The sequence below is a fragment of the Sorex araneus genome, chromosome 2 (genome assembly GCF_027595985.1).
Source record: "Sorex araneus isolate mSorAra2 chromosome 2, mSorAra2.pri, whole genome shotgun sequence".
NCBI classification, from domain to species: domain Eukaryota; kingdom Metazoa; phylum Chordata; class Mammalia; order Eulipotyphla; family Soricidae; genus Sorex; species Sorex araneus.
In genome coordinates this window covers 245,015,197-245,042,064 of record NC_073303.1, presented here as the reverse complement: position 1 = coordinate 245,042,064, position 26,868 = coordinate 245,015,197, and the positions used below count along the sequence as shown (strand labels likewise).

General features: G+C 43.5%; 2 protein-coding genes and 1 pseudogene across 2 annotated transcripts; 1 reads left to right on the top strand and 2 right to left on the bottom strand.

Moving 5' to 3' along the window:
• Positions 1-3,114: 3,114 nt before the first annotated feature.
• On the bottom strand, positions 3,115-4,044 carry LOC101551239 (olfactory receptor 7A10-like). Its single transcript, XM_004614972.1, has one exon. It carries the CDS (start codon positions 4,042-4,044, stop codon positions 3,115-3,117), a length of 930 nt encoding a protein of 309 aa, XP_004615029.1.
• A 9,479-nt stretch (positions 4,045-13,523) lies between these two features.
• LOC101550702 (olfactory receptor 7A10-like) lies at positions 13,524-14,451 on the top strand (annotated as a pseudogene).
• Positions 14,452-16,222: 1,771 nt separating this feature from the next.
• Positions 16,223-17,152, bottom strand: LOC101550444 (olfactory receptor-like protein OLF4). The gene has a single exon (XM_012934181.1). The coding sequence runs from the start codon at positions 17,150-17,152 to the stop codon at positions 16,223-16,225; it is 930 nt and encodes a 309-aa protein (XP_012789635.1).
• Positions 17,153-26,868: the final 9,716 nt, after the last annotated feature.

The window sequence follows — 26,868 nt, the reverse complement described above, 5'->3', positions numbered from 1 at the left end:
AAACTTTCATGATTGAGTTTCAGCCATACAATGATCAAACACCCATCCCTCCACCACTGTACTTTTCCCATCACCAATGTCCCCAGTATCTCTCCCCCATGCCCCCCACCTCACCCCACTGCCTGCCTCTATGACAGGCAATTTCCTTCTTACTCTCTCTCTCTTCTTTGAGGCATTATGGTTTGAATACAGATACTGACAGGCTATCATGTTTGGTTCTTTGTCCACTTTCAGCCCACATCTGGAGAGACTTTTGTGTAAAAACAGAATTATATCTAGAACACTCAATAAATGATGAAATGTTTGTCCTGATAGACTCAGGCCCTGGGATGTGTAAAACAGTCACTCCAGAAGAATAGAGGTAGGCATCTGACCAAAGAATGTTGTTCTTCTACTTCTGATGATTATTGGTTCGAAGCAATAAATATTGTAAGTGCAGGTCAGCTCAGGCTCTGGCTCTGTGAGGCTATGAGCCCCTGAATCCATACTTTATCTCTCTTTTATTTTTCTGTCTCTTTTTGCTCCTGCTCTAGACCTTTTCATTAGGGGCCAGTCCTGAACAAAAGACACTAAGCCATGACCCCATGCCACCCCAGGAGGGGAAAGGTTTTTCTCTCTCAGCTTTTCCTTTCCAGGGATGGGGGAGAGGGGGCAACATGGAGACCGCCATCTTAGAAGGACCACTAAAGAGAGGTATGAGCTTGCAATGATGCAATTTCTGGAGAAATTTCCCTGGACTTAGTTACTAAAATACAGAAATCACACAATAGCGGCTGCGTGACCTCATATCTCTTCATTCTCAGCAATGGGAAACAAATTATTAAATGCTTCCTTTTCAGCAGGTCTGATTTGGGGGGAAACTCCAAATAATAATAGTGAGTTTTTTATGGAAATATCGAATGTAATCAAAGTAAAGAGACCCAAAAACAAAAACAAAACAAAAAAACGGGGCTGGAGCAATAGCACAGCGGATAGGGCATTTGCCTTGCATGTAGCCAACCCGGCTTAGATTCCCAGCATCCCATATGGTCCCCTGAGCACCGCAGGAGTAATTCCTGAGTGCAGAGCCAGGAGGAACCCCTGTGAATCGCCAGGTGTGACCCAAAAACAAAAACAAAAAGTAAAGAGAAAGTAAAGTGAAAATTATCAGCTACACAGGTGGGGGGGTGGGGCGGGGGAATGGGAGGTATACTGGGGTTCTTGGTGGTGGAACATGTGCACTGGTGAAGGTATGGGTGTTTGATCATTGTATAAATGAGACTTAAGCCTGGAAGCTTTGTAACTTTCCACATGATGATTCAATAATAATAATAAAAACAGACATTTGCAGCTAGCATACACAGGTGTTAAAAAGAATTTGCATGATATGTCTACTCAGAGTCCCTGAATTCTTGAGAAAACCAGATAGTGCGTTGTGAACAAGGCAAGGAATCATCACATCTGTAGACAGTGCTGCTAGTGTAAAGCAAAAACAGGATCCTAATGAGATCAACACTGTGACCTTGATAAACAATGTCTACACATCAGGAAGAATCGTGAATTCAGTGATATGCATAGAGATGTACATAATTACCCCCCATGGAAAAATATATCAAATTTTTATTATTTAAGAATTATAAAAATGGGCTGGAGAGATAGCACAGTGGGTAGGGCGTTTGCCTTGCACGCGGCCGACCCAGGTTCAAATCCCAGCATCCCATATGGTCCTCTGAGCATGGCCAGGGGTAATTCCTGAGTGCAGAGCCAGGAGTAACCCCTGTGCATCGCCGGGTGTGACCCGAAAAGCAAAAAAAAATTATAAAAATGCTAAATGCATCCTTCCTTTTTCAGTTATGTTAGCACTGTAGCACTGTCATCTGGTTGTTCATCGATTTGCTCTGTGGGCACCAGTAATGTCTACATTGTGAGACTTGTTGTTACTGTTTGGGGCATATCAAATACGCCACTCGAGCTGCCAGGCTCTGCCGTGCGGGCAAGATACTCTCAGTAGCTTGCCGGGCTCTCTGGGAGGGACAGAGGAATCGAACCCCGGCTGGCCACGTGCAAGGCAAACGCCCTACCCTCTGTGCTATCTATCCACCTTGTTATTAGTCCCATTTAGCAAGTGAGTATGTAGGACTTTTATGAATAAAGTGTCCTTAAGAAATTTACGTAAAGGCCTGAGTTATAGCACAGCAGGGAGGACACTTGCCTTGCAAGAAGCTGACCCAGGTTCAATTCCCAGGTCCCTTGAGCCCAATAAGAGTAATTCTTGAGCACAGTCACATTTGGTCCAAGACAATAAAGTTTTCATATAGCTGTAAAGAGAAGATAATTTTTTTTGCATTTTGGGTCATACCCAGCGATGCTCAGGGGTTACTCCTGACTTCTGCACTCAGAAATCACTCCTGGAGATGCTTAGGGAACCATATGAGATGCCAGGGATCAAACCCGGGTCAGCCGCATCAAGGCAAACACCCTACACACTGAGTTATTGCTCTGGCCCTGAAAATAAAAAAAGAAAAATAAAAAACAAAAGTAATAAATCAAATGCCCACACTCTGGCGTTTAAGTAAAAAAAAAAATTATTATGTGCCCAGATTTTAAAATGAATTAAATGAAAATTAGTGACTCTCTCTGTCTTTTCATTTTAAACTTTTTTTTTAGTTGAAATGTAGGCCCCATTGATTGCCAAAGGCTTCAACAATGGAATTCAGACATATTATGTCCCATCTCCAATATCAGCATGAGTGTCAAGAGCCTTGACTGATGTCCCCAGATTTCTTCCCCGGTTCCTCATCTCTTTAACAGCCATGTTTTAAATTTTATTTATTTATTTTTGCTGGGGGGGGGGGGACACAATGGCAACGTTTAAGGGTTACTCCTAGCTCTAAACTCAGGAATCACTCCTGGTGGTGCTTTGGGACCATACAGGCTGTCGGGGATTGAACCCAGGTCAGCCACTGCAAAGCAAGTGAAGGGACCCACTGTGCTCTCTGTCCAGCCCCACATTATAGTGTTTCATCAGTGTAGTTTGGGTCCCAAGCTTGTATTCTGATTTAAGAGATCACAGTTTCTTATTCCCAGGATTTGACTACAAAAATGACACAATTCACCAATTCTAGGACATCTGTTTCATTGCTTCTTCCCAAGGAGACTTGTCAGAGCGCCCTTGATGTCTTTGTTTCTGAGACTGTAGATGAAGGGGTTCAGCATGGGGGTGACCACTGTGTACATCACCGAGGCGATGGTAGTGTGCTGTGAGTTCTCCGTCACAGCAGAGCTCAAGTACACCCCTAGGGAAGTGCCATAAAACAAGGAGACCACGGAGAGGTGAGAAGCACACGTGGAAAATGCTTTATATTTCCCCTGAGCTGAGGAGATTCTGTGAACGGAGGAAATGATCTTAGAATAAGAATAAAGGATCCCAGTGAGGGGGCCAATCCCCAGGAGCACAGCTGACAAATACATCACCAAGTCAGTAAGAAACGTCTTAGAACAAGCTAGATGGACCACTTGATTGAGCTCACAGAAAAAGTGAGGGATTTCCACATGTGCACAGAAGGACAGTGATAACACCATGAGGATTTCTAACAAGGAATCCAGGGCACCAATGACCCAGGAAACCAGAAGCAGAAGCCCACAGAGCCGGGGGTTCATGATGACGGTGTAATGCAAGGGGTGGCAGATGGCCACATAGCGATCATAGGCCATCACGGTCAATATAAGGATGTCCAATACTACAAACAATATGAAAAAAAACATCTGGGTGATGCAGCCTTCATAGATGATGGCTTTGCTGTGGATTTGGATGTTCAGCAGCATCTTGGGGATGGTGGTGGAGGTGAAGCAGATGTCCACGAAGGACAGGTTGGACAGGAAGAAGTACATGGGTGTGTGGAGGTGGGGGTCTGAGCTGACGGCCAGGATGATGAGCAGGTTCCCCAGCATGGTGATCAGGTACATGGACAGGAAAAGGTAAAAGATGAGGGGCTGAACTTCTGGTTCTTCAGAGAGTCCTAGAAGAAGAAATTCTGTGATTTCTGTAAGATTCCTTGGTTCCATGTGCTGGAGAAGCCTGGAAGTTTTGGATCAAGATACACAATTACTTTCCAAAGTGACATGCATGATTTAGGGTGGGGTGTGTGTGTGTGTTTGTGTGTGTCTGTGTGTGTGTGTGTGTGTGTGTGAGAGAGAGAGAGAGAGAGAGAAAGAGAGACAGATTTTTTATTTATTTATTTATTTTGCTTTTTGGGTCACAACCGGTGATGCACAGGAATTACTCCTGGCTCTGCAATCAGGAATTATTCCTGGCAGTCTTCGGGGGACCATATGGGATGCTGGGAATTATACCCGGGTCTGCTGCATGCAAGGCAAATGCCCTACCTGCTGTGCTATCACTCCAGCCCCTGTGTTTGTGTTTTAATGTGTGTGTGTGTGTGTGTGTGTGTGTGTGGTCGCATTGAGTTGCAGGACCATGGACAAAGAAATCTATAAATATGAATAACAGAGAAATTCATTAGCTCTGATTTCCTCACTCTCAGCACTATTATTCTCTGGAAAGGTAACTCTCTTCTGGCCCAGAGAATATTCAGAACTATGCCTGCTCTCTACTTATCCTGTTGCAGTTCAGTATTTACATAAAATATTTCTCTCTTTGTTGTAAGCACCATACTAATTCAGTCACACAAATATTTTTGATGGATGTGACTATAATTATTTTTTTAATTGGCCAAACCTGGCAGTACTCAAGCCCTACTCCCAGGTCTTTGCTCAGGGATCACTCCTAGTGGCACTTGGGAAACATGTGGGGTGCTGGAGATCCAATCAGTTGGTCATATGCAAAGCAGTGCCCTGTCCACTATACTATATCTCCAGCCCTGATAATTTATATAAATATAATGGAAGGCCCTCAAACTGTCACTCCATGATATATGATGACCATCTAAGGAACCAACCCTCACTGTATTGGTTGCTTAGAGTCAAGTTCATATTGAGATACAAGGAAACTGGGAAAGAAGAATTCATATAGAAGCTTTAGTTTCATGTTCTTTGCAGATGCATGGTCTCAGATATGCACGGAAAATAGAAAGTCATCGGTAGTCAAATGTCAAGGAGAATGTTTCTATGATAGTAGAATACCAGGGAGCTTTGAGAAACAAATCTACTGCCAACAGACTAGAGGAAATCTAAGAATGATAATTGGAAATGATCAGTCTGGATAAGAACTGAGTGCTCCTTTCCACATGGTAATTCAATAAAAAAAATAAATAATAAAAATAAATAAATAAAATAAAATAAAATAAAAATGAACTGAATGCTGAAAGTAGGTAAAGATATATACATGATAAGTTTCAGTATCTCTATTGCAGATCATAATGCCCAGTGGTGGGAAATGTACACTGGTGAAGAGATGGGTGTTAGAACATTTTATGACTGAAACCCAATCAGGAACAACTTTGTATATCTCATGGTGATTTGATAAAAAAAATGATAAGGGGTTGGAGTGATAGTGCAGCAGATAGGGTGTTTGCCTTGCATATGGCCGACCCAGTTTCGATTCCCAGCATCCCATATGGACCCTGAACACCACCAGGAGTAATTCCTGAGTGCAGAGCCAGGAGTAACCCCTGAGCATCGTTGGGTGTGACCCAAAAAGAAAAAAAAGATATTTTTTTAACTTTAAAAAAAATAAATGTGAGAATGAATAGAGATGTAAGAAGAAATAGAAAATGTGTGTGACAACACCTAATCAGAGAGAGAGAACAAAAGGGAATTCCCTGCCACAGTGGCAGGGTGGGGTGGGGGGAGACGGGTCTGGGGAGGGGGGGAGGGATGTTGGGTTTACGGGTGGTGGAGAATGGGCACTGGTGAAGGGATGGGTTATTGAACTTTGTATGGGGGAAGCATGAGCACAAAGATGTATGGATCTGTAACTGTACCCTCACGATGACTCTCTAATTAAAAATAAACTAATAAAAAAAATAAAATAAAATAAAATAAAATACTAAAAAAGCAAAAAAAAAAAAGAAAGAAAATGTGTGTGAAAGGTGATTATTCAGAGGTATTTATATAGGTGAATCTTCAGTTGGCTTTTAAAGCAAGGATATTTCTCTAAAGAATTTTGAAGTGAATGATAAATTCTTTCAACTAACAATAATCCCCAAGATGCACAGAGTAAGAGGGTTTAATTGACTCTTTAAAATTAGGAAGACTTTAGGGGCTAGAGAGATAGCTCAGTGGGTAGGGTGTTTGCCTTGCGGCTGACCCGGGTTCAATTCCCAGCATCCCATATGGTCCCTTGAGCACTGACAGGGGTGATTCCTGAGTGAAGAGCCAGGAGTGACCCCTGTGCATCACCAGGTGTGACCCAAAAAGCAAAAATAAAAGTAGTAAAACTTTCATAAAACTAGAAATTAGTGAAACTAGTAAACTAGTGAATTAGTAAAACTCCCTAATAAAACTGTACATGCATAAATTAACCAGACTTACTAAATTAGTAAAATTTGGAAACCAGTAAATCAGTAAAACTCCCTGATAAAACTGTACATGTATAAATTAGCTAGATGGAATCAAATAATTTGAGAACTATCATTAAATAAATCCATGAAAAACAGGAGCAAAAATACCCTTCCCCCATTTGCTTCTAAACAAATGGCTCAAGAAGCAATTTACATGAAAACTGGCATGAGTCTCAAGTATGCAAATATGTTTCATCATACAGGAAATGAATAAATCAAAAATAAAATCAATTAAATTAAATTAATTAAAAATAAAACTCAGTAACATATCCCATTCCATGTATTCTTTTGTTTCTCATGAGTATCTTTTCTTTTGTTGTTTGCTTTTTGGGTCACACTCAGCAATACACGAGGGTTACTCCTGGCTTTGCACTCAGGAATTACTCCTGGCAGTGCTCAGGGGACCATATGGGATGTTGGGAATCGAACCCGGATCGGCTGCATGCAAGGCAAATGCCCTACCCACTGTACTATAGCTCCAGCCCCTCCTGAGTGTCTTGATGAGTGGATACCATGGTATGAACTGTCCGTTGTTGTAGAATCTGTTCACACATTGCTTTGTCTGGTTCTTTCTCATGTAGAGAGAAACTGTCAAGTACACTGTACATAACACTCATTGGGTAGCCCCAGACATCAGCTGTCATATTTACACATTTCCTTTAAATTCCAAGATCTTTGGACTTTATGACACTCTTCCATTCCCTCCTTTACCCTGTATTATAATTATCATGCAATTGCCCGAATTGACCACTGTATTGCCTTTGAAATAATCACTTACCTTTTGGTCATTAAAAAAATATATATATATTAAATATTCAACCCTAAAAACACATGAACTTTGTTACCTGAGCTAGGCTGGTCATTCCTAGGTGGTCTCGGATAAATGTTCTTTCCTTTCCTTCTGTCAAACAAGCATCTGGAGAACCTCCATGACATTTCAACTGATCTGGGTAGGATTTCTGAGCGATGCAGAATTCTTGGATTCTATCATAGAACCTTCCTGCTGACTTGGTAAGTATTTCTGAATCTCAGACTCCCTTTGCTTGTCCTCAGACAATATCCCCAGTAATTGAAAGGGCATGTACCTGCAGGAGAGCGTGCATAGCAGGGGCCAGAGAGATAGTACAGCGGGTAGGGCATTTGCCTTGCACATGGCCAACCCTAGTTCAATCCTCGGCATCCCATATGGTCCCCCAAGCACCGCCAGGAGTAATTCCTGAGTGCCGGACCAGGAGTAATTCCTGAGCATCACCGGGTGTGGCTCAAAAAGCAAAAAAAGAAAAGAAGAGAAGAGAAGAGAAGAGAAGAGAAGAGAAGAGAAGAGAAGAGAAGAGAAGAGAAGAGAAGAGAAGAGAAGAGAAGAGAAGAGAAGAGAAGAGAAGAGAAGAGAAGAGAAGAGAAGAGAAGAGAAGAGAAGAGAAGAGAAGAGAAAGGAAAAAAAAGAAAAGAAAAGAAAGAAAAGAAAAGAAAAGAAAAGAAAAGAAAAGAAAAGAAAAGAAAAGAAAAGAAAAGAAAAGAAAAGAAAAGAAAAGAAAAGAAAAGAAAAAAAGAAAAGAAAAGAAAAGAAAAGAAAAGAAAAGAAAAGGAAAGGAAAGGAAAGGAAGCATGCAGGGCCTATGGAAACAGCAGGCAACTCCAAATAGGGACCCAATGTTTATTAATGATACTGTTGTAAGCAATCATTTGTGGGAAGCAAAGAAATCTTGTTGGCAACAGCCAACCTGCAAAACTCTTTGAATGACACCTTGTGAATGGAGTTTCACACCACTATCAGGGGCCACCCTAAGTGTTGGGACCAATTTGTGAAGTGTTGAGTGTTGGAGAAAACTTTTGAAGATGATACTGAAAGCATGGACGCTCTGTCAAGAGCGTGAGACTCCAAACACTAGGGACTTTCACCCAGGGCTATTAATTTTTGGTCCAAGTCACACTCTGGTGGCATCTGTCCTCCGACCTAGGGAATGTTCAGAGCATCCCCAACCCTACCTGTCTGCTCCAGTACTGCCAATAAAAATATCAGTGGACATTTCTCAGAATTTTCTAGAAAACATATTCATCCAGGGTAAAAACTAGATCTTTTCTTAATTGTGAAAAAAAACTTAACATAGTTGATTTTGCTGCCACGCTATGAACTATCGTGAACTATGAACTATCTTAGGCATAAATGAAAAAGTTATGAACTGATGCCTGGACTAAACAGCCAGCCCAGTGAAGAGTGGGGCTGATATGTTAGAGGGAGCCTCATTCTGAGTGAGAGGAAAAGAGAAAAAAATGTGGAAAAGATCTTGCCACACTGAAATTCTACTTCCCCTTCTAGAATACACGATATCTGTATCTCTCACGAGACCTCAGGGGAGCAGCCTTGCTGTTCATTCTCTGTGACAGCTGTCTTTCATTCCCTGCAGAGGCTGCCTGACAGCTGGACTCACCTGGGTGCAATCCCAGAGGCAGCCTCTGAGTGCAAACACAAATTCCTCCCTGCAGGGTTGATGGCAAGACTGGAGCCCAGACAAGGCAGCAGGAAGGAGAGGAAGCTTCGCTCCACGGACACATTCAGGGCCGCAAAAGCATCGTCCTCGCCCCGTGCATCCCCAGAGTGAACACGCAGAGGGACTGGGCAGAGGCGTATTTACAGCTGCTGTGTTGGCTCATTAGCCTGTTTCCTTTCTCACTCCAGCCTCTGAGAGCACCCATTCCCCAGGGGTCACTGGTCCATACAGAATGGAAATTTCCAGCAGGGGCTCAGGTGCCAGGAGAGTGTGTTAGGAGTCAGGTGAAACCTCCCGGAGTCTCTGACTTACTGAGGGGTCATCTCCCAGGACTGTCCTAGCCCTAGCTACCCCAGGTTGCAATGTCTAAGGGTGGGACGTGGGTCTTAGATAAGGTCCCTGCATATTTAGTCCATCAGTATGGCACTGACACGACCCCCAGATTGCCAGAGATGGAGCCCACAGTCCTTCACTCCGGGTCACTTTTACCAAACCAAGGAGGAATTTTTCACACTTACATGAGATGTTAATAAATGCCATTTTATCCCAACTAATGATAACTAATGATACTGTAGTTCTTTTATGAATAAAATATTCTTTAAAAACTCACGTAAGGGCCTGAATTATAGGACAGCAGGGAGGGCACTTGCCTTGCAAGCGACTGACCCAGGTTCAAATCCCAGCTCTTTGAACCCAATAAGAATAATTCTTTTTTTTTCTTTCTTTTTGGGTCACACATGGTGATGCACAGGGGTTACTCCTGGCTCTGCACTCAGGAGTTACTCCTGGTGCTGCTCAAGGGGCCATATGGGACGTTGGGAATTGAACCCCAGTCAGCCTCGTGCAAGGCAAACGAATGCACTACTCGCTCTACTATCGCTCCAGCCCCAAGAATAATTCTTGAATACGGTCACATTTGGTCCAAGACAATAAAGTTTTCATATAGCTGTAAAGAGAAAATAATTTTTTTAACAAAAGAAAAGTCCAGGAAAAAAGCAAAAGTAATAAACCAAATGTCCACACTCTGCATATAATTTTATTATATGCCCAGATTTAAAAATGAATTATGAATGGGCTGGAGCAATAGGGTAAGGAGTTTGCCTTGCACGCGGCTGACCCATTTTCAATTCCCAGCATCCCATATGGTCCCCTGAGCACTGCCAGGAGTGATGAGCCAGGAGTAACCCCTGTGCAATGCTGGGTGTGATCCCCCCAAAATTGAATTAAATTAAACAATGCGTAACTAGCCAACTTGACCCCACCTGGGAAAGTTCCTGGGCTCAGCAGGTGGGCTCAATAAATCACTTCTCACAATGCCCCAGAAGTGGCTTTTTGTTAACCCTAAAAGAACAAGAAGTCTGTGTAATCATAAAATTGTACTGATACTAGAAATTATTGTTTAATTGTTGCTTAACCACTTTTACCATAGACACTTGTCAAAACACCTTTGTTTGGTAACTAAGTAAGATCCTTTTTGAAACAATAAGGGATGTACTGCTTATGTAATCAAACCCTATATAAACTGCTTGCTGCCTGAAGTTGAGGTCGCTATCAAGAGACCACTCTGTGGGTGAGATAGTTGATCCCAATATAGCACTGTTGTCCCATTGTTCATCGATTTGCTTGAGTGGGCACCAGTATCGTCTCCATTGTGAGACTTGTTACTGTTTTGGGCATATTGAATATGCCATGGTAGCTTGCTGGGCTCTGCCATGTGGGCAGGATACTCTCAGTAGCTTGCTGGGCTCTCCAAGAGGAACGGAGGAATCGAACCCGGGTCGGCCACGTGCAAGCCCTACCCACTGTACTATCACTTCAGTCCAACCTCAGTGTGCTGGAATAAAACTCCTACTGCTTTTGCATTATTCTGTTCGTGTTTCTGTCAGTCTCGCCACTTGGGACCCCAGAATCCCGGGCTTGACTATAGCACAGGTGGTCTCCCTAGACTACTTGCACGACCCAGCAACAGGCTAAGGTTGAATGTAGCCTATCACATACCATCATGCTCTTCGAATTGGAAAGATTAACCAATCCTGTAATGACTAACGCTGTTGAAGTTCCCTGCTGTTAAACCCTCGATAAACCTTGCTCCTTAAGGGCTCAGGGCTCCCAGCAGGGACCCGCTACATCGGTGTTCACTGGGAGACCAAGCTCGAGCTTGCAATAAAGACCCTCGTGTGCTTGCATTGGAGTCGGCTCCTTGGTGGTCTTTGGGAAACTGAGTCACAGGTGTGACAGAAATCTCTGACCACTGGGGCAGGACTTTGGGAATGAAATGTGAATGGGGGAATGGTGGCTTCCTTCCTCACTGGCAAGCAGAAACCAATCTTGCAGGCCTAATTGCCAATGATCTCAGTTTCCCCCTCAGTCTAGACTCCAGGATTGCCTGTTATCTTAGTTTCCCTGTCAGCCTAAAGTTCAAGGCAAAGTTTTATGTTCCTGGTGATGTAGGTAGGACAGGGAAGGCGCTCTCCCAAGGCAATGGCAAAAGCCGACCTTGCAGAAAACAGGAAAAAAACAGGAACTAAGGCTGGAGAAGACCCTCACCTATCTACGCCAACAGACCCAGAGAAGCACCTGAAGAAACAAAAGGCCAGGAAAAGAGTTTCAAAGACCATCACCACTCCCAGGCCCCCTGGTAACTTCCTTAGCAACCGACTTTGACCTAGATAGAAGCCCCACTTGGGGACAGGTTGGAGAAACCTTATAAAGGCCACCTTGAGCAAAGGAAGAGTGCACAGATGCTGCCTGAGCCCACGTGCTGCTTGTGCCCATGTGGCTGAGCATATGTGGTACCCGAGCACATGTGTCACCCGCATCTCAAATAAAATCTGTTCCACTTCACTGCTTGTCTACTCCTAATTTCTTTTCTGCGAGGCGAGACAAGACCCCAGTAAGCTTAGGTCCCACGTGGCAGAGGGGGATGGGGAGAAAGTGACCACCTTTCTCCTCCCCACTTCACATAAGTCACCAGGGGGACCCTGAGTGCCATGTTAGGTAATTTTTTCTATCTTTTAAAGGAGCTCTTTTTAACACTTTTTGCATCTTACAAAAACTTCCCACCCGCAAGTAAAATCATCTCTTTAAAGTACATTCTTTGAATCAATTATAAAACCAAAGATACATAAAATAAATTTCCATCATAACGATATGTGTCCGTGTATCTTTATAGAACATGAAACTAGAGCTTCAATATGAATTTGTTCGCAGTTTCCTCGTATTTCAATATGCTCTGTTCTAAGTTGAATGAATGAATGAATCTGGTTGGTTACTTAGATCACTGGTATCACTTGTAGTCCCATTGATCTTCGATTTGCTCGAGTGGGCGCCAGTAATGTCTCCATTTGTCCCTGTCTCGAGCTAGTGCAGCCCAATGATATCTGCTTGCTCCAGGAATAGGAAGAGCCTCAAATCATTCATTCAGGGATTTGACGAAGAAATCTGACCATCTAGTTGGTGGGCGGCCACGAGGTCTTCTGACGTCCTGTGGAATTCAGTCGGTAACAGCTCTAGTCCAACGGTCGTCTCTGAATTGCATTACATAATTGGCCCATCTGATTTTTGATTTCTTGGCAAACGAGACAGCATCCCTGATTTTTGACCGTCGACGGAGGTCAGAACTCCGGATTCCTTCTCTCACTTGAGTGAGACATGATATTCCTAGCATAGCTCTTTTGATTCCTTTTTGGGATACCCTAATAGCATTTTCATTCTGTTTGCATAGGGCCCAGGTCTCTGAGGCGTATGTTAGTGCAGGAAGAATGGTGGAATCAAAAAGGTGTGCCCAGAGTCGGAGGTTCTTCGTTCTCTTAACCACTTCTTCAATGCTCTTGAATGCATTCCACGCTGCTTTCTTCCTCCTGCAAAGTTCTGTCACCGAGTCGTTTCTCATGTTGATTTTTCTACCCAGGTACACATAGCTGCTGCATTCTAAGCTGTTACTTAGATAGTACATAATATATCACGGAAAGACTGATATGATGGCCTTTTATTATCTTTGTAAAAATTAGAGCAACCAGAGAGAGAGTAGAGTGGGTAGGACACTTGCTTTGATATGGCCAACCAGGACTTAATACCTGGAACACCATAGGGTCTCTGAGTGCAGACCCAAGAGTAAGCCCAAAGACTGCTAGGTGTGGCCAATTTATTTTTTAATTATAAATGCAACAGAATATTTGAATGACGGGGTTAATCTTGTTCCTTCAAACAAAAAGGAATATATTCCCTAAACAGTGGGCTCTTGCCAAAGACATCTTTGCTGTAATCCTCAGACAGGATTAGCTCTGAATAAAGGCCCAGGCACAAGGAGATCCCAGCTCCTAGGAGAGTGACCTGGCCAGAGAATGACTGAGCTGAGAGTGAGGAATCAGAGCTAAGAGATTTCATTGTTTTCCATCTGTCTAGCTTGTATCATCTGAAGTCCTGAAAGCCAATGTGACCACAATAGACTATTAAAACAAGAACCTAAGTCCTGTCTATCTCTTTGAAAAATAATTGTGTTTCACTATTCAAATTTTACAGTCTTCTCCAACACATGGAGCCAGAAAACCTTACAGGAGTGACAGAATTTCTTCTAGGATTCTCAGAGGAACCAGAACTGCAGCCCCTCATCTTAAACCTTTTCCTGTCCATGTACCTGATCACCGTGCTGGGGAACCTGCTCATCATCCTGGCCGTCAGCTCAGACCCCCACCTCCACACGCCCATGTTCTTCTTCCTGTCCAACCTGTCCTTCGTGGACATCTGCTTCACCTCCACCACCATCACCAGAATGCTGGTGAACACATCCAGACCCAGAACAAAGCCATCAGCTATGCAGGATGCATCACCCAGATGTACTTTTTCGTCCTCTTCACAGGCCTGGATGATTTCATCCTGATGGTGATGGCCTATGACCGATTCGTGGCCATCTGCCACCCCCTGCACTACCCGGTCATCATGAACCCCCGGCTCTGCGGGCTGCTCCTTCTGGTGTGCTGGACCTTGAGTGTCCTGGATTCCTTGTTAGAAATCCTCATGGTGTTGCCACTGTCCTTCAGTGCACATGTGGAAATCCCTCACTTCTTCTGTGAACTCAATCAAGTGGTCCATTTGGCTTGTTCTGACACATTTTTTAGTGACTTGATGATGTATATTTCAGCAGTGCTCCTGGGGGTTGGCCCCCTCATTGGGATTCTTTATTCCTACTCTAAGATTGTTTCCTCCATCTGCAGAATCTCCTCAGCTCAGGGGAAGTATAAAGCATTTTCCACTTGCACGTCTCACCTCTCCGTGGTCTCCTTGTTTTATGGCACATCCATCGGCATGTACCTGAGCACTGCGGTGACACAGAACTCACAGCGCAGTACCATCGCACGGTGATGTACACGGTGGTCACCCCCATGCTGAACCCCTTCATCTACAGCCTCAGGAACAAAGACATCAAGGGCGCTCTGACAAATCAATTTGGGAAGAAACAATGAAATGACACGTGTCTTAGAACTGGTGAAATGTGTCATTACAGGGCTCAAATTCTAAGAACAAGAAATTGTGATCTGTTAAATCAGAGAGTCAGCATGTTACCCCAGTGATAATGATTCAAATTTAAGATGTGCCTGTTAAGGAGATAAGGGGTCAAAGAGGGGACTTGGCGCATTGGTTGAGGGTGACCCCAGCACAGGTTGGTCTTGGAGGTGGTATATTATATGTGTGAAAGTCTATTGATGACAACTTTGTTAACCACCGGTGCCTAAATTTCAACCCCCGGTTAAAGTTTTAAATTAGAAGACAGAGAAACTCTTAATTTTACGTGTATTTTAAAAAATCTGAACACCTGGGCTGGAGCAATAGCACAGCGGGTTGGGTGTTGGCCTTGCACGCTGCTGACCCAGGTTTGATTCCCAGCATCCCATATGGTCCCTTGAGCACTGCCAGGAGTAATTCCTGAATGCAGAGCCAGGAGTAACCCCTGTGGAACACCAGATGTGACCCCACCCCCAAAATAAATCTGAACACCTAATAAAAATTCTTTTATGTATTTATTTATTTATTTATTTTTATCGAATCACTGTGAACTACAGTTAGAAAGCTTTGATATTTGAGTTTCAGTGCTATAATGATTAAACACCCATCCCTCTACCAGTGTACATTTTCCATCACCAATGTCCCCATTATCCTTCCCCCCTCCATTCCGCCCCTCCCCCTGCCTCTATGACAGACTAATAAAAATTCTTCACTTAAAACACCAGAGTCTGGATGCTGGACGTGCTGCTTTTGTTTACACCCTGAGTGTTTTCCTTTGTTAAAAAAAAATTATCCTCTTTTTATAGCTATAGGAATCTTTTATTCTTTTTCAACATTTTTTTGGTAATAGAGACTTATTTTTTTTTCAATCTATTCTTAGCGCCAGGCTGTTTTCATTTGGGGCACCCCAGAGGGGGCAGGTGAGAACCCTCCCCGCCCCAAGGGACCGAGCCCCAGCAGCCGACCTCCACTACCCAGCCGCTGCCACCCGCATTACGGATGCTCCGGCCGAGCCTCAAACATGATTGAAGTCCCACAGAACCCAGATAATGTGGAACTTTGTGACCTTGGACCCTGGACTCGGCAGAGAGTCTCTTGCCACCCACGCCTGGCTGTCTTCCCTGGGGCCAATTGGAGAGGGTAGGTTTCAGTTTTCCTCCCTGCCCCAAGCAGAGCTCCCAGGGGCCGAAGACTGGCCCCCCCCCCAGCCTAGCCACAGCCATGCTCAAGACCCTCTCTACATGTTTGCATGAGCCTCATGCATGAAGGAGGAACCCAGGTGTGTGGGACCCAGGGCTGAGACCTCCAAGCCTGCTTGGATTGGGACTGGGCCTCTTCAGCCCAGATTCCCCATTTTCCAGTAGCTAGGTGGTCACAATCAGGGACTACCCCCGGTGCCGTGTAATCCCACCAACAGCCAACATCCAGAGACTATAAAACCAAGCTCCCGGAAGTGACATCTTATAGCCTAGTTCTCTCTCTCTGGTATAACTTGGCAAGCTACCAAGATTTTCCTGCCCACGTGGGAGAGCCTTGCATACTCCCCATGGTGTATTCATGTACCAAAACCAGTAACAGTGATGGGGCTCATTCCTCTGACCCTGAAAGAGCCCGACAAGCTCAAAGTCATTTGAGTCCCTTGCTTACATTGTGATTTTAAAAATCATTTCTTTTCTTCAGGAGTGGAGCCCTGAAATGATGCAGCTCACCAACTCTAGGACAAGTGCTGCTTCATTGTTTCTTCCCAAGGAGACTTGTCAGAGCATCCTTGATGTCTTTGTTCCTGAGGCTGTAGATGAAGGGGTTCAGCATGGGGGTGACTACCGTGTACATCACCGAGGCAATGGTAGTGCACTGTGTGTTCTCCATCACAGCAGAACTCAGGTACACCCCTAGGGAAGTGCCATAAAACAAGGAGACCACGGAGAGGTGAGACGCACAGGTGGAAAACGCTTTATACTTCCCCTGCGCGGAGGAGATTCTCTGTACAGAGGAAACAATCTTAAAGTAAGAGTAAAGGATCCCAAAGGGGGGGCCACCCGCCAGGAGAACAGCAAAAAAATACATCACTAGGTCATTAAGAAAAGTGTCGGAACAAGCTAAGTGGATCACTTGATTGAGTTCACAGAAAAAATGAGGGATTTCCACCCTCTCACAGAAGGACAGTGACAACACCATTGTGACTTCCAGCAAGGAATGCAGGGCACTCATGTTCCAGGAAATAACAACCAACAGCGCACAAAGCCGGGGATTCATGATGACCGTGTAGTGCAGGGGGTGGCAGATGGCCACGTAGCGGTCATAGGCCATCACCATCAGGAGAAAGTTGTCCAACAAGCCAAAGAGGAGGAAAAAGTACATTTGGGCAAGGCAACCCCCATAGCTGATGGCTTTGCTCTGCGTCTGGATGTTCACCAGCATCTTGGGGACGGTGGTGCAGGTGAAGCAGATGTCCACGAAGGACAGGTTGGACAGGAAGAAGTACATGGGCGTGTGGAGGTGGGGGTCTGAGCTGACGGCCAGGATGATGAGCAGGTTCCCCAGCACGGTGATCAGGTACATGGACAGGAAAATTCCAAAGATGAGGGGCTGCAGCTCTGGGTCCTCAGAAAATCCCAGGAGGAGAAATTCTGTACTTCCTGTCAGGTTTCCTGGTTCCATGTGCTGGAGAAAACTGCAAGTTTTGAATTAAGACACATGATTACGTTTCGAAGTGGCAGACGTGACATTGGGGTTTGGTAGGGTGGTTGTTTGTATTTTTAAAAATATTTTCCTGTGGTCATATTGGCTTGCAGGACTATGAATGAAGAAAGCAGATGGAAAATAGAGAAATATCTTAAGCTCTGGTGTCCTCACTCTTGTAAGTTTCCCTTGGGACCACTGATGAAATAGTGACATTTCCAGAATCAAAGACCACTCTGTCCCCAGCGCAGAGGACAGGACTTATGGCCCATCTGGGGACAGGAGGCCACCGGGCTGCATCCCGTGCTTCCTCATATCGACCCCCTAGAGATAAAAGAAGGCCAGACCAAGCACACTGGTCCCACTGGTCTCTGTTTATTTTCCAGCCCAAGACGACTCTAACATTTTGCTTAGTCTCTCCCAGGGTGCTGCTCTACTCCAGTCTCTTCAGAGATTCGTAGCGTTCTGCCAGGGAATATACCCCAGCAAATGTCTCCTACTTAGAAACTTTAGTACATCTACCCAATGAAATGCTATGCAGCTGTTAGAAAAGATGAAATCATGAAATATGCATATAAGTAGATGGACATGGGGAGTATCATGCAAAGTGAAATGAGTCAGAAAGAGAGGGACAGATATAGAATGACTGCACTTATTTGTGGAATATAAAATAACATAATATGAGACTAATAGCTAAGGACAGTAGAGATAAGGGCCAGAAGGATTGCTCCACGATTTGGAAGCTGGTCTCATGTGCTGGGGGAAAAGGCAGGTGGGATGGAGAAGGGACCATTTAGTAAATGATGGTTGAAGGCTTGTTCGGGATGACAGATGTGTGCTGAAAGTAGACTAAGGACGAAACATGATGGTCTCTAAATATCTATATTGCAAACCATAATGCCCGAAAGTAGAGAGAGCATAAGAAGGAAGGTGCCTGTCACAGAGGCAGCGGTGGGATGGGGTAGAGGTGGCGGAAGGAATAGTGGGGACATTGGTGGTGGAAAATGGGCACTGATGGAGGGAAGGGTGTTTGATCATTGTATGACTGAAATGTAATCATGAAAGTTTGTAACTATCTCATGACGATAAAAAAATTAAAAACAACTAAAACAAAAAAAACATATTTTTCTCCTATTTCTTCAATTTTACTTATTTCTGGGCCTGTATCTGCACCCAGTGAGGTTTCCAACCTATCAACTGTCAGCACTGTGATTCTATGGAAAGTTCACTCTCTTTTGGCCTGGGAAGATATTCTCTGTGTCTTGGAGATTATTCAGAAGAGCCCTACTCTCCACCTAACCCGTTGCAAGCTTGCAGCAAAAATATCCTTGGTACAGTGTTTAGAGAAAATATTCCTCTCTTTGTTGGAAACACTATAGTAACTAGCCTCACAACTAATTTTGATGGGTGTATTTATAATTACAAAATATTGGCCACACCTGGCAGTGCTCAGGCTTACTCGTGGGTCCCTCCATGACACATTATAACCAACTACATAACCAACCAGTCTCGCACTGGTGGCTCAGAGTCAGGTTCATTACTGAGTTAAAAGAATACTGGAAAAGAAGAATTCACATAGAAGCTCTAGTTTCATGTTCTTTGCAGATGCATGGTATCAGATATGCGAGGAAAGTAGAAATTCATCTGTAGTCACATGTCAAGAATGGTTCCTATGATGGTAGAATATCAGACAGCTTTGAGAAACAGATCTCTTGCCAACAGACCAAAGGAAATCTAAGGATGATTGTTGGAAATGATCAGTCTGGATAAGAACTGAGTGCTGAAAGTAGGCAAAGAGTTATACACGATAACCTTTCAGTATCTGTATTGCAAAGCACAATGCACAAGAAGGGGGGTGGAGAAAAAGAGAGAGGGAGGGGAAGTGCCTGTAAGTTCCTGTTATGTTACAGAGGCAGGCTGATATGTAGGCGTGTGGCAGGAGGGAAACATGGGGGTGTTTGTGGAGGGAAATGTACACTGGTGAAGGAACAGGTGTTAGAGCATTGTATGACTGAAACCCAATTATGAACAACTTTGTGTATCTCCAGTGATCTAATTTTTAAAATGATAAAATATTTTAATTTAAAAAAGAACTGTAAGAATGAAGAGAGATGTGAGAAGAAAATAGAAAATATGTATGAAGGGTGATTAGTCAGAGGTATTTATATGGGTGAGCCTTCACTTTGTTTTTAAAGCAAGAGTAACTCTCTGAGGAACAGTGAAGTGAATGATTAATTCTTTCAATTAAAACAAAATCCCCAACATACACACAGGAAGAGCGTCCTAATTGACTCTTAGAAATAAGTGAGTTTTTATATCCTCCCTAATACAAATGCACATGCATAAATTAGCTAAATGGAAGCAAAGAACATGAGAACTGTCACTGATCTCAATGAATCTAAGAAAAACAGGAGCGAAACCACCCTTCCCTCATCATACTAAGCAAATGGCTGAAGAAACAATTTTCATGAAGACTAGACACGAGTCTCAAGCATACAGATATGTTTTGTCACACTGGAAATGAATCAATTAGAGGATAACTCTAATTAGCATATATCCCTTTCCACATATCTGCTTTTCTTTCCTACAAATATCTTCAAGAGTGGATTCCATGGTATAAATTCTGTTGTTGCAAGGTCTGTTCACACATTTTTTAAAATCTCGGTCTTTCTCATATTTAGGCAGTCAAGTGCACTGTATCACAATAATAATCTAGAAATATTTCCACAGAGTAGTCCTGGGCATTAACTGTAATATTATCACATTTGCATTAATTTCAAAGATCTTTGGACTTTACTTCTACTTTTCTTGGAAAATGATAGCCCTCCATTTCCTCTCCTACTTTAACCTGTAAAATTATCATGTAACTGCCATAATTGACCCCTATACTGCGTTCTAAATAACACTTACCTTATGGTCATTAAAATTATGTATACATATATATAGGGGCTGGAGTGATAGTACAACGGGTAGGGCTTTGCCTTGCAATGGGCTTACCCGGGTTCAATTCCCAGCATCCCATATGGCCTCCTGATCACCACCAGGAGTAATTCTTGAGTGCAAAGCCAGGAGTGACCCCGGAGCATCACGGGTGTGACCCAAAAATCAAAAAAGAAATTATACATATATATACATAATGGGTCTCATTTCCCTGACCTTGAAATAGCCCCCAATATGCCATTGGTCTATGCTAGCACGTGACAGGGATGAATGGAGATGTTACTGGCCCCCGCTAGACCAAATCGATAAATAACAGGATTACAAGGGATACAAGTGATATAGACATATATTAAATATAAAATTCTAAAACACATGAACGTTGTTACCTGAGCTAGGTTGGCCATTCTTCGGTGGTTTCAGGTAAATGTTCTTTTCTTTCCTTCTGTCAAACAAGCATCTGTAGAATCTACATGACATTTCAACTCATCTGGGTAGGATTTCTGAGCCATGCAGAATTCTTGCATCCAATTTTGGAAACTTCTAGCAGAGTTGCATCAATATCTCTGAGAGGGTCCTGGTTCCCCTTGCTGTCCTAAAGCGATCTCAATAATTGAAGGAACGAATATGTGGCCTTGGGAAAGTGTACACAGACCGAAGGCCTATGGAAATATCTGGCAAATCCCAACAGTGGCCCAAGGTTTATTAATGAGGCCTCTGTCAGCAATTGTTTGCGAAAAGCTAAGAAATGTTTATCACAACAGTTGACTGTACAAAACCTGTTGAGTGACACGTTGTGAATGAAGTTTCACACCATGATCGAAAATTTCTCAATGTCTTCTAGGAAACATCCAGGGAAGGAACTAGAGTTTTCCTTAATCATGGAAACCATGTTTTGTGATTTTGCCTATTGACAAATTCTATAAATATCGTTAAAGGGCATCAAAGGCATAAACAGCCACCACACCATGGATGAATTGGTGAGTCACGAATGATAGTCACAAATCGATGACTAATAAGCTAAACAATCAGCCCTGCCATGAGTCTACTGATTGTTTAGAGGGACCCCCATTCTGGGGGTGAAAGGTGAAAAATCAGCTGCCATGATGAAACTCTACTTCCCCTCCTAGAATACGTGATATCTGTATCTCTCACGAGACCTCAGTGGGGGCAGCCTTGCCTTTCATTCTCTGTGACAGCTGTCTTTCATTCCCTGCAGAGGCTGCCTGACAGCTGGACTCACCTGGGTGCAATCCCAGAGGCAGCCTCTAAGTGCAAACACAAATTCCTTCCTGCAAGGTTGATGGCAGAGTCCGGAGTCCAGACAAGGAAGCAGGAAGGAGAGGAAGCTTTGCTCCACGGACACATTCAGGGCTGCAAAAGCACCAACCTCGCCCCGTGCATCCCCAGAGTGAACATACAGAGGGACAGGGCAGAGGCGTATTTACAGCTGCTGTGTTGGCTCATTAGCTTGTTTCCTTTCGCACTCCAGCCTCTGAGAGTGCCCGTTTCCCAAGGGTCTACATAGAATGAAAATTTCCTGTAGGGGCCCAAGTGCCAGGAGAGCATGTTAGGATTCAGGTGTAACGAACTGTTTCCTCCTTCCTGAGCCCCTGACTCACTGAGGGTTCATCTCCCAGGGTTTTCCCAGCCCTGGGTGGTCCCAGATCAAAATGATGTAGGACATGGGTCTTAGAGAAGGTCCCTGCATCTTCAATGCATTCATACAGCACTGACACAACCCCTGAGATCAGCAGAGATGGACCCCACAGTCCATGGGGTCACTTTTGCCAAACCAAGGAGCAATTTCACATTGACATAAGATAAATGTCACTTGATCCCAACTAATGACTTAGAGAGACATTCATTAAAAACCTAATCATATACAGAACATGTAATAAATAGTGAGATCATCAATTCATTATTGAAATGTATGAAATCATTAGCAAATAGGAGTAAACATAACTTTTCCTGTTTTTTGTTTGTTTGATTTCGTTCATTGGTGATGCAGAGGTCTTACTCATGGCTCTGCACTCAGCGATCACTCATAGTGGACTCGAGGGACCATATTGGGTCCCGGGGATCAACCCCAGGTCAGCTGAGTGCAACCTGCTATGGTATTTCTCAGGCTTCAACAGACCTTTCTTACTGTAGCAGCGGACAATTATAAGCACCGTGAGCGAGTGACTTCAGAGTTTGTTTTGACCTTAATTGTTTCATGGGGTAGATCACATTTTCCCCTACCTGTAGCAAAATTCCACAGATCATCAGACACCTAGAATTATTCACCCAAAAAGTCAAATGAGGAACATCGGGAAACATTCAGATTGGCCCTTCTCCAGGTCCCTTTTCTATACTGCAGGCATCAGGGTGACAGGCAGATACTGACTCAGCAGATGGTTCCTGAAACCAGAATCCCACAATTTCCTGGGTGATGTCGGGGCTGCAGGTCTGGGTCTAACGTCCACTCTATGTGTAGAACCCCTTTCTGTGGGGGTGTAAGCGACATATTTCAGCATTGGAGCTCAGGGAGATTACATTAGACTTAGATGTGTAAACTGTGGACGGGGCAGAGCCTGGACAATTGGTGTCTCCCCTGACACTCTGGGTACTGGGTCTCCAACAGAGCTGGTGGCTCCCCTGGGAGTACTTGGCAACTTTTAATGACGCACCAAGCATCCCTAACACACAGATGTTGTTTCTTAAAATTCATATTTGCCCATATCAATATACATAGTTGAGGTCAGGGAGTCCATTCCAGTGAATTCACCCCCAATTCAAATGTTCTCTCTTTGGATAAAGTCCAGAGCACGGGTTGAACAGATAACAGTGAAGAGATTAGGAGCTAATCTTCTAATTGGAAAAAATCAAGGGCAGGCTTAAATATAGGAATTGTGGACTTACTCACTTTTTATGTAATATAAGATTGCTATAGGTTAGGTACCCCCAAAATGCTCCACAAAGTCATAATTTTTCTCAAATTAAGGAGCCTTTATTAGCTGGCCAGGGACTGCTCTCTTAAGCCCAACCTGGATGAGAGCGGCAGCCCTGAGCATAAGAAGCAAAAGGTTTTTTTTTTCTTTTTGGGTCACACCCAGTGATGCACAAGGGTTATTTCTGGCTCTGCACTCAGGAATTACCCCTGGCGGTGCTCCGGGGACCATATGGAATGCTGGGAATCGAGCTCGGGTTGTTCTCGTGCAAGGCAAACACCCTGCCCGTGTTATCACTACAGTTCCCAAGAAACTAAGGGTTTTTTAAAGGGCCATAATACGTAAAATTTCATTAAGCCAGCAAGCAAATTTACAGAAGCCAAACAAAGTGGTTAGCTAAACAATCCATTGATTCGTACACACACCAAATATAAAGTAAGCAACAGTTTAGCTGCAAAAATAAAGCAGTCGAACAGTCTGTAAAGTACCCCAACAAGCAATAATCAAAAATCAATTGATTGATGCAGGTGCTAAAAATGATTATCTACACTCTTTGCTGATCTGCTCCCATTTTGAGTCCTTTTTAAATGCCCAAGTGAGGGGCTGGAGCAGTAGCACAGCAACTAGGGTGTTTTCCTTGCATGTAGCAGACCCAGGTTAGATCCCCAGCATCCCCTATAGCCCCCTGAGCACCATCAGGAGTAATTTCTGAGTGAATAACCAGGTGTAACCCCTGTTCATCACTGGGTATGACCCAAAAAGCAAAAAATAAAAATAAAGGGCCAAACTCATCTGTGGAATATAGAACAACAGAGTACGAGACTAATACCTAAGAATGGTAGTATATAATACCAGGAGATTGGCTCCATAGCTTGGAAGCTGGCCTCACACGCTGGGGGAAAGCCATCCCAGATAGAGAGGGGAACACCAAGTAATATGTGATTGGAAATTCCGCGTGGGAAGGGACATGCGTGCTGAAAGTAGACTAGAGACTGAACAGGATGACCACTCAATACCCTTATTTCAAACCACAACACCCAAAAGGAAAGAGAGATATCAAATTGGAATGCCCCGCCACAGAGGCGGGATGGGGTGGGGAGATGGGACTTGGGGGGTGGGAGGGATACTGGGTTCACTGGTGGTGGAGAATGGACAACTGGTGGAGGGATGGGCTCTTAAACATTGCATGAAGGAAAAACGAGAACAAAAATGTGTGAATCTGTAACTGTACCCTCACTGTGACTCACTAATCAAAAAATAAATTAAAAAAAATAAAGGGCCAAGTGAATACATCCATTCTGGATGCCAGAGCCAAAAATAAAGCAATCCTTTTTCTTTCTCAAGGGAGTGAACAGGGTCAGTCTTCCACAGAAACTAATACAATGATGGAAAGGAGTATATATTTATGATATGCTGGTTCATGACAACAGAGCAGGTGAGATTCACACATTCAGAGGTGAGTTATAGATGATGTGGTCTCCAGTTGAATGCAGTCTTTTTTTTAATACGAAAGCATTTTACCTCTGAGATAAGTAATTTATCTCTTACATAAAGTACTGAAAGCACAAATGTTTGATACAACATATTTAAGAAAGTAATCAAGAGCCAATCAGTCTCTTTTGTAGAGTGATATAAAAATTAAACATAGGTTGCAACAAATTATAAGGACTGTACTTATTATCCAACAAATTATAAGAGGGAAAAATAATCTCCTCTCTTTTAGAGCAGCGGCATGCAATTGAATTACAGTTATAAGGTCAACGTTCCTTCCCCAGTGGATCCAAATCAGTTTTGATATGACGAGATGGAAACAGACAAGATTAAACTTGGATTTCTTCTTTGTGGATTAGATTGGTTTTTATTTATTTATTTATTTATTTATTTATTTATTTTTACTGAATCATCGTGAGATACAGTTACAAAGTTTTATGATTGAGTTGCAGTCACACAATGATCGAATACCCATCCCTCCACCAGTGTGCATTTTCCACTGTGCTGGGGAAAATTTCAGCAGACTAAGGAATATTTTCTCTAAAAACTGGGCTGTTACAAAGACTTATTTGCTGCAAGTCTCAAACAGGATTTTCTCTGAATAATGCTTCAAGGCACAAAGAGATCCCAGCTCCTAGGAGAGTGACCTGGCCAGAGAATGACTGAGCTCTTGTGATTGATTTAAGAAATTTCATTGTTTTCCATCTGTCTAGCTTGCTTCATCTGCAGTCCTGAAAGCCAATGTGACCACAATAGACTTTTAAAACAAGAACCTAAGTCCTGTCTGTCTCTTTGAAAAATAATTGTGCTTCACTATTCAAAATTTACAGTCTTCTCCAGCACATGGAACCAGAAAACCTTACGGGAGTGACAGAATTTCTTCTTCTAGGATTCTCAGAGGAATCAGAATTGCAGCCCCTCATCTTTTACCTTTTCCTGTCCATGTACCTGATCACCGTACTGGGGAACCTGCTCATCATCCTGGTCGTCAGCTCAAACCCCCACCTCCACACGCCCATGTACTTCTTCCTGTCCAACCTGTCCTTCGTGGACATGTGCTTCATCTCCACTACCGTCCTCAAGATGCTGCTTAACATCCAGACACAGAGCAAAGCCATCAGCTATGCAGGATGCATCACCCAGATGTACTTTTTCATCCTCTTCACAGGCCTGGATGATTTCATCCTGACGGTGATGGCCTATGACCACTCGTGGCCATCTGCCACCCCCTGCACTACCCGGTCATCATGAACCCCCGGCTCTGCGGGCTGCTCCTTCTGGTGTGCTGGATCACGAGTGTCCTGGATTCCTTGTTAGAAATTCTCATGGTGTTGCCACTGTCCTTCAGTGCACATGTGGAAATCCCTCACTTCTTCTGTGAACTCAATCAAGTGGTCCATTTGGCTTGTTCTGACACATTTTTTAGTGACTTGATGATGTATATTTCAGCAGTGCTCCTGGGGGTTGGCCCCCTCATTGGGATTCTTTATTCCTACTCTAAGATAGTTTCCTCCATCCACAGAATCTCCTCAGCGCAGGGCAAGTGTAAAGTATTTTCCATGTGTGCATTTTACCTCTCCGTAGTCTCCTTGTTTTACAGCACATCCATTGGCATGTACCTGAGCTCTGCTGTGACCCAAAACTCACAGCACACTACCATCACCTCCATGACGTACATGGTGATGAACATGTCTACACATCAGTATCATGGTCATGGGTAACCCCATGCTGAACCTCTTCATCTACAGCCTCAGGAACAAAGACATTAAGGGCACTCTGACAAGTCTCCTTGGAAAGAAAAATGAAATGACGTGTATCCTAGACCTGGTGAAATACGTCATTTCAGGGCTCAATCCTGAGAACAAGAAATTTTGTTCTGTTAAATCAGAATGTCAGCATGGTACCCCAGTGACAATGATTCAACTTTAAAATGTTCCTGTTACAAAAAGGTATAGTAGAGATGACATCTGCATTTCTATGTTCATTGCCGCACTGTTTACAATAGTCACAATATGGAAAAAACCAGAGTGCCCCAAAACAGATGACTGGCTAAAGAAACTCTGGTATATCTACACAATGGAATACTATGTATCTGTCAGAAAACATGAAGTCATGAAATTTGCATATAAGTGGATCAACATGGGAAGTATCATGCTGAGTGAAATGAGTCAGAAAGAAAGAGACATACATAGAAAGATTGTACTCATATGTGGAATAGAAAGTAGCTGAGAGGTACAAGCTTACAATGTTGCAATTTCTGGCAGATATTTCTCTGGACTTAGTTACAAAAATACTAAAATACAGAAATCCAAAACCGTGCGGCTGCTAGTGCGG